General features: G+C 48.7%; 1 protein-coding gene across 2 annotated transcripts in view; it reads left to right on the top strand.

Moving 5' to 3' along the window:
• The window catches only part of LOC119965023 (putative ammonium transporter 1), a 161248-nt gene extending 149246 nt beyond the window's left edge, over positions 1–12002 (top strand). For both annotated transcript variants that reach the window (XM_038795228.1, XM_038795230.1), the window contains one exon: positions 11787–12002. In XM_038795228.1, coding sequence (XP_038651156.1) covers positions 11787–11866 — 80 coding nt within the window. In that variant the 3' untranslated portion in view covers positions 11867–12002. The remainder of the gene's footprint in view (positions 1–11786) is intronic.
• Positions 12003–13514: the final 1512 nt, after the last annotated feature.

The raw sequence follows: 13514 nt of genomic DNA, 5'->3' as shown, positions 1-13514 counted from the left end.
TGCAATGGCACAATAACAGAACACAACATGGTACCAGGAGTGCAGAAAATTTAAAGGGAACAACAAAAAAGACGAGGCGAAACAGGCCGAAGAACGAAAAAGAGAAGATTCTTCTGCTGACCTGGTGTTATGGGCCAGGGTTTAGAGAACCACAAAGTGTATCATGTAGTTCACCTTACCCACAACTTTTAATAGATTGTGGTATGGGGAGCACACAGCCCACTCTACAGGTGTGGTACAGCAGTAATGGAAAAGTATTTTTTAAAGCAAAACAATGTTTATTCTATGAACTCAAGTTAACCTTTTTAAAACATACAGTGAACATCTTAGCAACCATTAATTCAAATACAACCACCAAAGAAGACAACACTAAGTAATACTTAATAACTTCCCAAACAATATCCAGAAGACAAAAGAAACACCTTTTAACAGAAGCACATTAGGGCCACCGCAATGTCGGCATTCACTGCTGAGAACATTTATAATTCTGAATTCACCAAATGTTCAAGAGATAGTCTTTTCATGGCAGAGAGATCAACAGCACAACACTGAAAACAAAACTAAAACACACCCTGCAGCAAACAACCTAAAACAAAAGTAAAAAGCTGACAGACAGCCCAGCTTCACCCACTCTCTGCTCTGACATCACTGCATAGTAAACACCCATTTCTTAAAGGTACTTTCACATGACACCTGGAGAACTACGGCTATTGGCACCTCAACTCAACAAATGAGGGTGAAGTTCGAGATGGAAGGATTAAACAAACCACCAGTTTCAAGTCTCGGGTAACATAGACAAAAACTTAAACTCCTATGTTTCAGTCCTTGGCCTGCAGGCACAGCCTGAGAAGAGGCATATTGCATTGTTGCTCATGGTAGCAGGTCCTCAAGCAATCAAAATCTACGACACCTTCACTTCTGACGGCGAAGAGGAAAGCAAGAGCTACAATGAGCTGATAAAGTACTTCGCTCGGCATTGCTCTCCTAAAAAAAAAGAGACATTTGAAAGATATATATTTAATATGCATACCCAGAAACAAGGGAAATGTTTTGACAAATTTGTAACTGACTTATTCCAATTTCAGCAGTCTTTGGCGCACATAGTTAAATCAGGCCTGCTACAAAAACGTCCCGCACAGCAATCTCCCTATGTTTAGCCGCGGTAACGGCCTGATAATTACAGTCATTGGAAAGATTGTTCAGTTCCCATACAAACTCGGCTAGCATTTCTGTAGGCCGCTGACGGCGAGTCGTAAACACATGGCGTGCATAAACCTCGTTAATGGGCCTAACGTACATTTTGTCCAATATTGCCAGAGCTGCGGTGTAAGAACCGGCCGGATTTAGCTGTGTGGAGATTCTGTGGCTTACCCTCGCGTGCAGTAGGCTGAGTTTTTGTTCCTCCGTTGTTCCGGCGGTGCTGGCTTCTGCCAGGTAGCCCTAAAAACATCTCAGCCAGTGGGAAAAAATGTCCTTAGCCTCTGCATCCTGCGGGTCGAGTTCTAGGCGGGCTTGAGGGCTGCTTCCATGATTTACTTCGACTGTTTCGTAAGTATATTAAATTGTTGGAACCAACAATTCTACGGAGACGTGGTTGTAGGATTAGAATAGCGGTTTTAATATACTTACAACAGAGCCAGCCTGTTAGCCATTGAACTTTCGGTGAACTGGCTGGCTGTCCCTGTGGCACAGATCATTATACAGCAGCTCCAGGGGGAGGAGTCCTGGGCAGAGCCAAGGGAGGAGCCCGGTACAAACTCTCGAGTACTCCCATAGCTACTCCCCCTGGTGGTCAGGTAGTGCAACTGCACTTACAATATTGATAGATATATATACAGATTATAATACCGTGTGAATCTCATTCACCACAGGAACGAATCTGGGTGGTCCACTATGTATGCAATGGCCGCGAGCTCTGCTGCCTGCGCGCCTAAGTGACCTGGTAACTTTAACACTATCTCCTCTAGTGCGCGTCCCTGCGCATCTTCCACATAAATTCCGCATCCAGTGATGCATTCGCCATCTAAAACTGGATGAACCGTCCACATATATCTTTAAGGGGGCACACGTGTCTGTGTGCTGGGGGCTCTGGCTTGAATTCACTATCTTCCTGGGGGGCGTTTTGGCAATGAATGGTCCTGTGTTGTGTTGGGGTGCTACTATCTCGCAATCATGGGGTTGTTCTGGATGCTGTAGGTTGTCCGCTAAAAATGAGTGTGTCTTGGTTCGTTTAACTGTAATGTCCCGTCCTTGTAACAGAAGTGTCCACCTAGCTGCTCTTATCTGGCTCATTGAACCGTCCTTCAGTCGACTGTCTAAAAGTAACTGTGTGGGGGTGTGTTCGGTCAAAATGGTGATGGGATTGAGTCCGGTAATGTATGAAAAGTACTGAACTGCCCAACATACTGCTAGTAGGTGCCTCTCGCAGGCTAAAAATCCTTGTTCTACGGGGTCTAAAAGTCTGGAGGCGTAAGCCACTGGTCATAGCTGCTCGTGCCGTTCCTGAAGGAGCACGGCCGAGAGGGTCAGATCGGTGCTAGCTACCTCAATTGCATAGGGGGAGAGCTGGTCTGGAACTTGTAGTCTAGGTGCTGCGCTGAGGGCTTTCTTTAACTCTTCCACAGCCTCTGTATGCTGCGGAAGCCATTCCCAAGGGGCTCCTTTCTTAAGGAGGTCTGATAGTGGGGCTGCCTTGGTCGCAAAACCATCGATATGGTTCCGACAATACCGAACCAGTCCTAAAAACGACCGGAGGGTTGAAACATCGTGGGGAAGGGGCAATTTGACGATCGAGTCAATTCTTTTGAACTCGACCTCGCGTTTGCCGTGCGTGATGACTGTACCCAAATACATCACTTGATTCTCCAATATTTGGGCCTTTCTGGGGTTAACTTTACATCCAATACTTTGCAATAGTTCCAGGAGTTCGGACAGAAGCGTGATGTGCTCTGCCTTGGTGTCTGTCTGCAGTAATAGGTCGTCCACATACTGTACCAGACATTCGGGTCGGGAACATTTTGCTAGTCCACTTGCCAGCTGTCGGTGGAAAATGGAGGGGGAATTGTGGAATCCTTGTGGGAGGCATGTCCACGTATACTGCTGTCCTTTAAATGTGACGGCAAATTTGTACTGGCACGACTTTGCCAATGTGATTGACCAGAAGCCGTTGCTAATGTCCAATACCGTGAAATATTTGGAGTGGAGTCCCTGTTTGAGCATGGTCTCGGGACTTGTTGCTACAGTGGGGGCTACTGCTGGGGTAACTTTGTTGAGTTCCCGATAATCAATGGTCAGACGCCATGATCCGTCGGGCTTCCTCACTGGCCAAATAGGGGCATTATTAGTTGAGGCTACTGTCCTAAGTACACCCTGATCTAATAAGCGCTCTATAACCTTTCCAATTTCTCCCTCTGCTTCTAGGGGAAATCGGTACTGTCTCTGTGGTCTCGGGTCAGGTCCAGTAACTTGAACTTGTCCAGTCATTCTGCCGCAGTCGTGCCGGTGACTGGCAAATGCTGTCCTGTGTCTGTTCAAAACTTCCCTAACCTGTTTGTCCGTGCTGAGCGTGGTCGGGTCAAAACAATAGTCGCCTACTGCGCTAATCCTGTTCGCATACTCTCCTACTGTGAGAGTTGTGGGCGCTCTGTCAGATTTTGCCACTCGCCAGACACATTGATTTACTGGGTCGAACGACAGGCTGTGGGCATTCATGAAGTCAATACCCAGTATGTGTTCTGCTGTGCGGGGCAGATTAACTAAAACAACGGGGTGTCTGGTGGAGACATTCCCTAGCTGAATTGATACAGAGGCTGTAATATGTCCCTGCTGTGAGTGACCTGTAAATCCGCTGAGTGTAATTGAAGCTGTAGTGGGCCACGTGTCTGCCTGTGGTGTAGTGGAGGAATTAATGGTTGTGCGGGACCCTCCTGTGTCCCAAAGTAATTCTATGGGCTTCCCTCTAATTTTTGCTGTGACCACCGGTCTTCCGGATGTGTCCCAGAGGGTGTCACAGACCCAAGTGGGGGAGCCCGAACACCGTCAGTCTGTTCCGTCCACATTTGTCTGTCCTGACTGCGTCCCTATACTGTGGATTGGCTTTGCTTTGTTCCTGGTCAGAGTGCCTGCCTGCTGGCCTCTCTGAGATTTCTGCGGGGTGTTGCATTCCCTCGCAAAATGCCCTAACTGTCCGCAGTTGTAACATTCCTGCGACTTCTGTGAGGGGCTGTCCTTAAACCTAGATTCTCCTTTTTGACGTCCCTGACATCCACTTTGTTCATTCTATTCCTCTCTTCTAATTCTTTGCGGAGCGTCCGAACAACCTCCTCTGTGCCTCGCAATTGTGCCAAGCAGGTCACAATTGCCATTGGCTTGCGTGCTTTTCCTAAATTCTTTTTATGAATTTGAGATAGGTTCTCCCACCAAGTATGTCCTATACTCCCGGGACCTGTCTCCTCATTCACACAAAATTCACTCCAAAGGGGCCATCCATTCCCTTTGAGGTACTTCCTGAGTTCCAGCTCCCACACGGGACACTGACCTACTCTGCTACTACTGGTCGCTACGACCACGAACTGCTCTGGGTTCATGAGGCGTTCCATTGCCTGCATGGCCATTTCTTTTTCTTTATGCTCTCTTTAATTTGGAACGAGGGATGATAAGGCAATGCTTAAAATACGGGTACGGCTTTCGCTATGTTCCGACTTATAAAACTCCCGACAGTTTGTCGCAACAAAAATCTCTCGGTTTAACCTTACAACCCTGTTAGTTATGCATGCAAAAACACACTTCCGAATTATGATTATTGGTTTGAACTCCTTGACCACTTGTGGTTTTTCCTTTTCCCAATTGGATTTCTGATTCAAATTTCTGGGTTCTCTTGGAGTGGGGGGGGGGGGGGGGGGGGGGCACTTCTAATCGAGTCCCGGCGGATGTCGCCACTAAATGTTGCTCGTTCTGGGTGAGTGTGTTTAACACTCGATTTGGCTCTGTTTCGTTACTTAGCTCTGGAGTCGCCAGGTATCGTTAAGATACCGCCACAAGTTTCAAGGTCAAGTTCAAAGTAATAAAACCATACACCAATTAGTAAATTCAAACAAATGAGTTTATTATAATACAATTATAATCTACTCATGCACACGCTATGATGACTAAACTATTCCTACCACTAAATAAACCAATACTTATCTTAAAGGAACTGCCGGATCAGGGGACAAGGCCTCTTGCTCTGCACTGGTCCGCAGACTTCAGGTTGGTACGGGTTAAAAAGGGGTCAGGAGTGTCTATCTCTGGTAGCGATCGTTGTGAGACACTTACTTGCTGGCGGCTGCTGTCCCAAACCTCTCCTCTCTCTCGGTCAAGGTCTTCTTCGGTAAAAGGCTGGTCGAGAGGGCTGGTCAAGAGAGGAGGGCTGGTCAAGAAGAACGAACTAAGTTTGGGACCTGTCTTTTATAGGTCCTAGGGCTTCGCGCCCTTTTGGACGGACCCTCTACCTGCTGGGAATCGATTGGGTCTCTTCCCAATCGATTTGTTTGAATCCCCCCAATACTGAGGCTGTCCCTCGGTTACTGGGTGGGCCTTCAGCAAACTTTGTCCATTTTAACCTGCAAGCTTTGCGTTCCTCCATTTTGTACTGAGGGAATGGCCAACTTCGGTGGCTTCAAGTGGAGACCAGCTCGCGTGGGGTTATGATGCCCACCCGATATGGAGACTCGAGGCAGTCAGCACCGGGGTCCGTTGGGCTGTCGGGATCAGAATCCTGCATGTCTTGTTGTACCGAGTGGACACTTCTGCGCCGTACCTGGGATCGTTAGCTGATAATGGGTGGAGCAGACGTGCAGAAGGCCACGTACTGGCCAGGCTTCCCACACTGCAGGCATCGCCGTCCTTTGGCTGGACATTGCCGCTTTAAATGGGCGGAGCCGCAATTCGGACACGTCGTAACGCTGACGTCAGCGCGTTCCGTGCACGAACGTGCATGTGCAGTGCGGTCGGCCAACATACGCACTTGCGCATTAGGGTTTTCGGCCTTGCCGTCCACCAGGTCATGCCGCGCATGCGTAGGAACCCGGGAAAAGCACGCGAAACGGCCACGCTCCTCGATACTCAGGCTTTGCATTTTTGCAATGGCCTGCACCCGTTCTGCCTCGTGGGAGGCCAGTTTTGCAGTTTCTGCTGGCCTGATGTGGGAGTAATGATTCTTGGCATGCTCATGGACCACGCACGTCTCGATAGCGACGGAGAGGGTCAGCGGTTTGATTTTGAGGAGCTGCTGCCGCAGGGAATCGGAGTGGACCCTGAAAGCGATCTGATCCCGGATCATGGAATCAGCCATTGAGCCATAATTATATGACTGCGCCAAGATGCGGAGATGGGTCAGGAAGGACTGAAAAGGTTTATCCTTACCCTGAAGCCTCTGTTGGAAGATGTACCATTCAAAGCTCTCATTCACTTCAATGTCGTAGTGGCTGTCGAATTTTAGCAGAACTGTTTTGAACTTCGTCTTGTCTTCGCCATCGGCAAATGAAAGCGAGTTGTAGATATGGATGGCGTGGTCCCCCGCGGTCGAGAGAAATAGTGCGATCTTCCTGGCATCCGATGCGGCCTCGAGGTCGGAGGCCTCTGTTAATCCCTGATTATTTTGCTGTCAGTCTAGATTCAATAAAATCTGAGATGGATTTGCAGGTATCATATCATTTAATAATAACTAACTTGCATGGCTGACTCAATCCATAGGACCTCAGGACACACACACAGTCTTCAGAGAGCCCAGAATAAAAAGAATCTCAGAACAAAGGAACACTGGAGATATACTTCAAATCACATCAAGATTCGCATACAAACTTCCCATTGGTCATTTTACACACCTCCTGACCTGGTCATATATCCTAATTGGCTCACTTATCCTGGGCCTCTTTTTACCCATCATCCTTTTCACTATTCTCTCCACGAGGCAAAGCTCCCCTCCCCTTTCCTAGCCATGCTGTGCTCATCCCTTTGTTCTCTGTCTGTGAACACATTACCCTCAGGGTCCTACTGTCCATCATATTCGTTTGTTCACTTCCTCATCTCGATATACAGGAGGAACATTTGCTTGAAGATTTCCCAATTGGCGGCGAGGTTGCCGGAGATGCGGAGCTGCGGAGGAGGCTGGATGTTTTCCATTTCACTGGATGGCCGTTTGCTGGTCGTTGCAGATTCACTCGAGGTAGGTTCAGCAGGATTAATAGCACTCTGGTACCATGATGTGTGAGGCAGGTTGGTTCGACGTTGACTGCAACTGGATGCAGGGAAGCTAGAAACAAACGTCTGACACAGGAGATGATCCAACACTGTTTTATTTAACTATGGACTGCTGTACATGTTCAGCTATGGGTTGACACTCTACTAATACAACTGATGACCTCTTACTGGCTTGACCAGACTTACTAGCTACCGCATGGTAATAGTGCTCACTAACTTGTGCACTCTGACTGTCTCAGTAGCTGGGTCCTGAGAGAGGGAGAGTCTTAATGCTCTGTGGGCTTTATAGTGGTGGTGTCTTGTCTGGTGATTGGTTGTTCTGTGCTGTGTGTTAATTGGTCATCCTGTGTGTCAATCACTGCCTGTCTGCGTCTCATTATATACGGGCGGTGTGTGGTACAAGGGGGAACATTGGCGAGAGGGGAAGCGCCCGTAGGGGAACCAGTGGGTGCCAGATCCCGCAACGAAACCGTATCCTGCTGTCCGTCCGAGTGCGCAACGTAGGCATACTAGGGGTTTGCATGTAGCAGCTGGACCCTCTCGACCAGAGGGTCCGTCCTATGGCTCCTCACATACCTCCGGAGAAGAACAGGTCCCGGAGTCATCAGCCAACATGGAGGCGAGACCCCGGAGGTGGACTTCCTGGGGAAGACAAACAAGCGATTGTGAGGGGTCTCGTTCGTGGCTGTGCAGAGGAGCAACCTGATGGAGTGGAGCGCGTCGGGTAGGACCTCCTGCCAGCGAGTAGTTGAGAGATTTCTCGACCGTAGAGCCAAAAGGACAGCCTTCCAAACTGTCACGTTCTCCCTCTCCATCTGCCCGTTTCCACGCGGGTTGTAGCTGGTCGTCCTGCTCAAGGTGATGCCCTTGCTGAGCAGGTACTGATGCAGCTCATCGCTCATGAACGATGCACTCCGGTCGCTGTGGATATAAGCGGGAAAACTAAACAGGGTGAAGATGCTGTGCAGTGCCTTTATAACGGTGGCCGAGGTCATGTCGGGGCAGGGGACAGCGAATGGGAAGCGGGAGAACTTGTCGATGAAAGTTAGGAACTAGGTATTGCAGTTGGTGGACAGGAGGGCCCTTTGAAGTCCATGCTTAGTCGCTCAAAGGGCCCAGAGGCCTTCACTGGGTGAGCCTTACCTGGTCGATAGAAGTGCAGTTTGCACTCCACACAGATCTGGCAAGCCTTGGTCATGGTCCTGACATCCTCGGTGGAGTAAGGTAGGTTGCGGGACTTAAGGAAATGGGCAAGCCGGGTGACAGAGGTCATCGTGGATAGCCCGCAGGCGATCCTCCGCTTTGGCGCACGTGCATCTGGGGCATCTGGGGGTTTGTTGAGCTCCCCTGGATGATACTTAATATCGTACGCGTAGTTAGAGAGCTCGATTCTCCACCTCAAGATCTTGTCGTTTTTGATCTTGCCCCGCTGCGCATTATCAAACATGAAGGCGGCCGACTGTTGGTCGGTGACGAGGGTGAACCTCCTACCGGCCAGGTAATTCCTCCAGTGCCGCATGGCCTCCACAATAGCTTGCGCCTCCTTCTCGACTGCAGAGCCCGTACTGGTTCACCATTTGGTCCATCGTCCTCTGGAAGATGGAGACCCCATTAGTAATGCCGATGGGGTCTCTAAGGAAGTGGAAAAGCCGGCAGGCCACTTCAAAGGCAGTATAGAGGCAGTCTTCCGGGCGGATAGGGAGCTGGTGGTAGGCAGATTTTAGGTCGACCGTGGAGAATACCCGGTATTCCGCGATCCGGTTGACCATCTCTGATATACGGGGGAGGGGGTATGCATCGATCTGCATGAAGCGGTTTATGGTCTGGCTGTAATCCACGACCATCCATTTCTTTTCCCCGGACCGGACTACTTGTGCCCTCCAGGGGCTGTTGCTTGCCTCGATGACCCCCTCTTTCAGTAAACGCTGGACCTCTGACTTGATGAAAGTCATATCTTGGGCACTGTACCGCCGGATTCTGGTGGTGATGGGCTTACAGTCGGGGGTGAGGTTCGCGAATAGTGAGGGGGGGTGCAACGTTCAGTGTTGCGAGGCTGCATACCACGAGGGGGGGGCAAGGGTCCATCAAACTTCAGGGTCAGGCTTCGGTGGCCACATTGGAAATCCAGGCCGAGCAGCAGGGGGGTGCAGAGGTGAGGGAGGATGCACAGCTTGAAACGGGCGTACTCTGCGCTCTGGATCGCGAGATTCGCAATACAGTACCCCTTGATTTGGACCGAATGGGACCCAGAGGCGGGGCAATGGTTTGGGATGCGGGATAGGTGCGCAGGGAGCAGCGCCTTACTGTTTCTGGGTACACAAAACTCTCCATGCTCCCGGAGTCGAAGAGGCAGGGAGTGTCGTGCCCGTTGATCTGGACGAGCATCATGGAGTTCCGCAGGTGCTTTGGCCGCGACTGGTCGAGGGTGATTGCTCCCAGCTGTGGGTAGTCAGAGTCTTCTGCCAAGTCAGAGTTACAACATGGCTGCCCCGTCGGTCGCACATGTCGGGTTTAGAAGATGGCTACCGCCAAGATGGCCGCCCCCATGACTCGCACGAGGCTGACGATGCATCAGAAAGGGGCGTGTCCGACCAGCATGCAGCTGTGTTGCGGGGCCTGCGGGCCTGTGAGCTCGATTTTCAGGCCTGTTGAGTTTTTTGTTTCTGGGCCTTGGGCCTGGTCAGGCTGACCCTCGTGAAATGTCCCTTCTTTCTGCAGTCGCTACAGGTCGTGGAACGGGGAGGGCAGCGCTGCCGTGGATGCTGGCCCTGCCCACAGAAAAAGCACGGTGTGCCCCCAGTCTGGGTTGGTCGCCGTGCAGCGCAGGCCCGTGGCGTGGCTGAGTCCGGGGAAGGCCGAGAGGGGCTCGCAGGGTCCGCGGGGTACGTGCTGAGGTTCTGATTGTCCACTTCCAGGGAGGTGGCGAGCGTTACCGTTTCCTGCAGATCTTTCGCCCCGTTTTCCAGGAGTCGCTGCCTAATATAGTTCGAACGTATTCCGGACACATAGGCATCACGGATGTGTAGGCTCGTGGACCTCCGCGGTCACATCTTGATGGTTACAGTTTCTAGCGAGCATGGTGAGATTTTCCAAATACTTGTCCAGTGATTCCCCTGAGCGCTGCTGGCGAGTAGAAAGCAGATGCCGTGCATGTACCTCATTGATGGGTTTTACGAATCGCTTCTTCGGAATCTCGATCGCGGCGCTGTACTCAGCCGCCTTCTCGATCAGGCCGGAGATTCTGTGGCTCACCCTGGCGTGGAGTAGGCGCAGCTTGCGAGGCTCGGCAACGGGGACTGACGAGGAGTCCAGCTAGGCCAGTGTTCAAAAATTTCTTTGGCTTCCAGCGTATGCGCGTCCAGGTCGAGCTTTGCAATCTGTTCATTAAATTGATGTACCCTCAATAAAGACACGAGAGAGTGTACTCGTAAATGAAGGCTTTAATAAACAGAGAACTTCGCCAGCCAGAGAGATGAGTGCTCACTGAGCGCCGCCCACAGGACATTACCTTATATCCGGAACCCTGGAAGGTGGAGCCGGAGGTGGAGTCCCCCAGGCTGGCAAACCCAGTTTTAAAGGGGCATTACATGCATCGGTCTTAGAGGCACATTGCCCATTCATCACACAGTGTGACCATCTCACTGAACGTGCTATCCACGACCTGCTCAGCATCATGGATGCTCCACGGCGACTCTACCCTCAGCTCCAAAATGCGGTTAGCCAATAGTTGCAGTTGGATACACTTCCTGTACTGTACTAAACACTGTACTTAACATATGCCACACTGTGCATTCCTAGCAGAAATAACTTGCAAGTAAAACATAAAACACATCACTATTTAAAAGAAATTACAGCATTCACTTCAGTACCGTCTTAAATTGACCAGGCTCAATCTAGTGGCACAGGTTGCTCACTGCAGGGTGCAGCTAATGTCCCAGTATTACCTGCACTGACCAACTTCTGGCTCTAGATGGAGGCCAGAATTTCAGTGTGAGTCAGAACCAGGTGCCCAGCAGCTGACCCTGGGACTGAAGATAAGAACAGAGGACTGGAGGCAGACTGGTTGGGGAGCAACACGGGAGCCAATACCCGGGGGGCAAAGGCGAAAACTGCAGGGAAAGAGGAACTGAGCATGGGGGCAGAATTGCTGTGGGAAAGGTTTCATTCTCAGGCAAGCCACAGAAGAGGACGTCTGGTTAATGAAGTCAAAGTGAAACCGGAAACATTAAATGCATATTTGGACACAACTTCATTAGCGATGTTAAAGTGAAACAATGTTAAGCAGGGACTTACCATAGTGAATTTGAGGAAATAGAACTAGTGAGTCACACTGCACAGCACATGCCAAGAAATGATAGAAAAATAACAGGCTTGCTAGATCGCCTATCCTTTGCGGTGAATGCACCTGTGGAATTTTGGAAGGAAGTGGAGTATTTAATATGGAATAGTAAAACACTGAAACACTGAAACACTAGCATAATATACGGAGAAGTCAGCACATGGGAATTGAATATTGGAGCAATTTACATTTTGATCCTGTTTTACAGAAATTGACAAATACAAACAGGAAACTAACTTTGCTCCAGAGAAGTGTGAAGTATCAGTTAACAAGATTAAAAGAAAATGACTATTTTCATGAAGGAGGATCCTGTTTATTACCTGCCTTTTTTTGTTTGTGGTAAGGTAATCTTCTGCATTTTAATATGACAAATTATTACTAGCTTCTTGGCATCTAAATCTTAGTTGTCTTTTGACATTTGCTACAAGGCTTGATTTTATGTAAATTTTTGATCTTTAATATTATAAAGAAGAATTCTAAAAATGTGCGTAACTGAATTGCATTTTTGAACACTCGTGAAATCTTGTCAGTGTTAAACGGCATTTTTGATACTGAAATTGTACTCACCAATTCACAACAAAATGTTAACACTTTTTTCTTTTCAATTTTTGCTCTTTGAAAAAAGGTATTGGAAGAATCTAATCTAGAGTAAGGTTTTGATGTATTTTTGAGCCTGCTTGTAATAATAATTACCCCAAAATATGGTAAATACTTTGACAGACCAAATTAATTACAATTTTCCAACACTGATATTGGTTTAAAGGTCAAACAATGTCAAGAACACAAAGCTCCTGGCCCTGCTGTAATGCAAAATATAAGATTACACTTCTTTCTGCTGCTGTGTTTAGTGTAAATTATCACCAAGACAGGATTCCTAATTGCTTCATAGTTCTGTGTGAAATAGCACCGGAACTAGCTTTGAGCCGTCCTGTGCTTAGTTTGAAGTATCTATAAGATTACACTGTGTCCGCCCCTGGGTTTAGAGTGAAATATCATCTAACTGCACTCCTTTCAGATCTCCAGATGAGTCAAATATCGTCCAGACTACAATTCTCTCTACCCCTGGGATTAATGTGAAATATTCTCAAGACTGCACTCCTCTTTGTCCCAGGGATTAAAGGGAAATATCATCCAGACTGCGCTCATCTGTGCCGTTGAGATTAAAGTGAAATATCATCTAGCCGACACTCCTCTTTGTTCCTGGGATTAAAGTAAAATTTAACCTAGACTGCACTCCTCTTTGCCTCGGGATTATTATGAAATATCGTCCAGACTGCTCTCCTCTGTGTAGATTGCACTCCGCTCTCCCCCGGAATTAGTTTGAAATATCGTTTGGATTACATCCTCTGTCCATGGGATTAAATGAAATTTTGCTCGATCCGCACTTGGCACAACCTAATGGAGTGGCCTTCCCATTTTACATCACAATGTTCTCTAGCCCAGCAAAGATTTTGTTCCTCTTCTTTGAAGCTATGAAATCTTACAATCACCACACAAGGCGTATCTCCATATTGAGGCTTCAGTTGCAGTGAGCGATGGGCCCGATCCAATTCTGGGCAGGGGGGGGGGGATATAAATACACCCTCATCCACCACCTTGTAAAACTTGCTTGACAAATATTCAGTAGGGGTATACCCTCCGGCAACCCCACAATGTGAATGTCCTGCCTCCTGGATCTATTCACCAGGTAATTGAGTTTGGTCTATAATGACTTGTTGCCTTTGACCACCGAATTAAGATCGGGTCCCAGAGAGGTTATCCGGTCATTGTGGTCTTTTAATGCTGTCTCGATGGCCTTAATTGTAGCTTCATGAGCTTTGATGGTCTTATTCGTGTTTTCCAAGGCCAAATGAATCGGTGCCAAGGCCTCTTCAATCATTCCTTTAAGATCTATCATCAAACTCTGACAGTGTTTCTCTTGCTCGCTCGTCAAAAT

The sequence above is a fragment of the Scyliorhinus canicula genome, chromosome 4, assembly GCF_902713615.1.
Source record: "Scyliorhinus canicula chromosome 4, sScyCan1.1, whole genome shotgun sequence".
NCBI classification, from domain to species: Eukaryota; Metazoa; Chordata; class Chondrichthyes; order Carcharhiniformes; family Scyliorhinidae; genus Scyliorhinus; species Scyliorhinus canicula.
The sequence above is the reverse complement of the archived record's forward strand: the minus strand, read 5'-3'. Positions and strand labels throughout refer to the sequence as shown.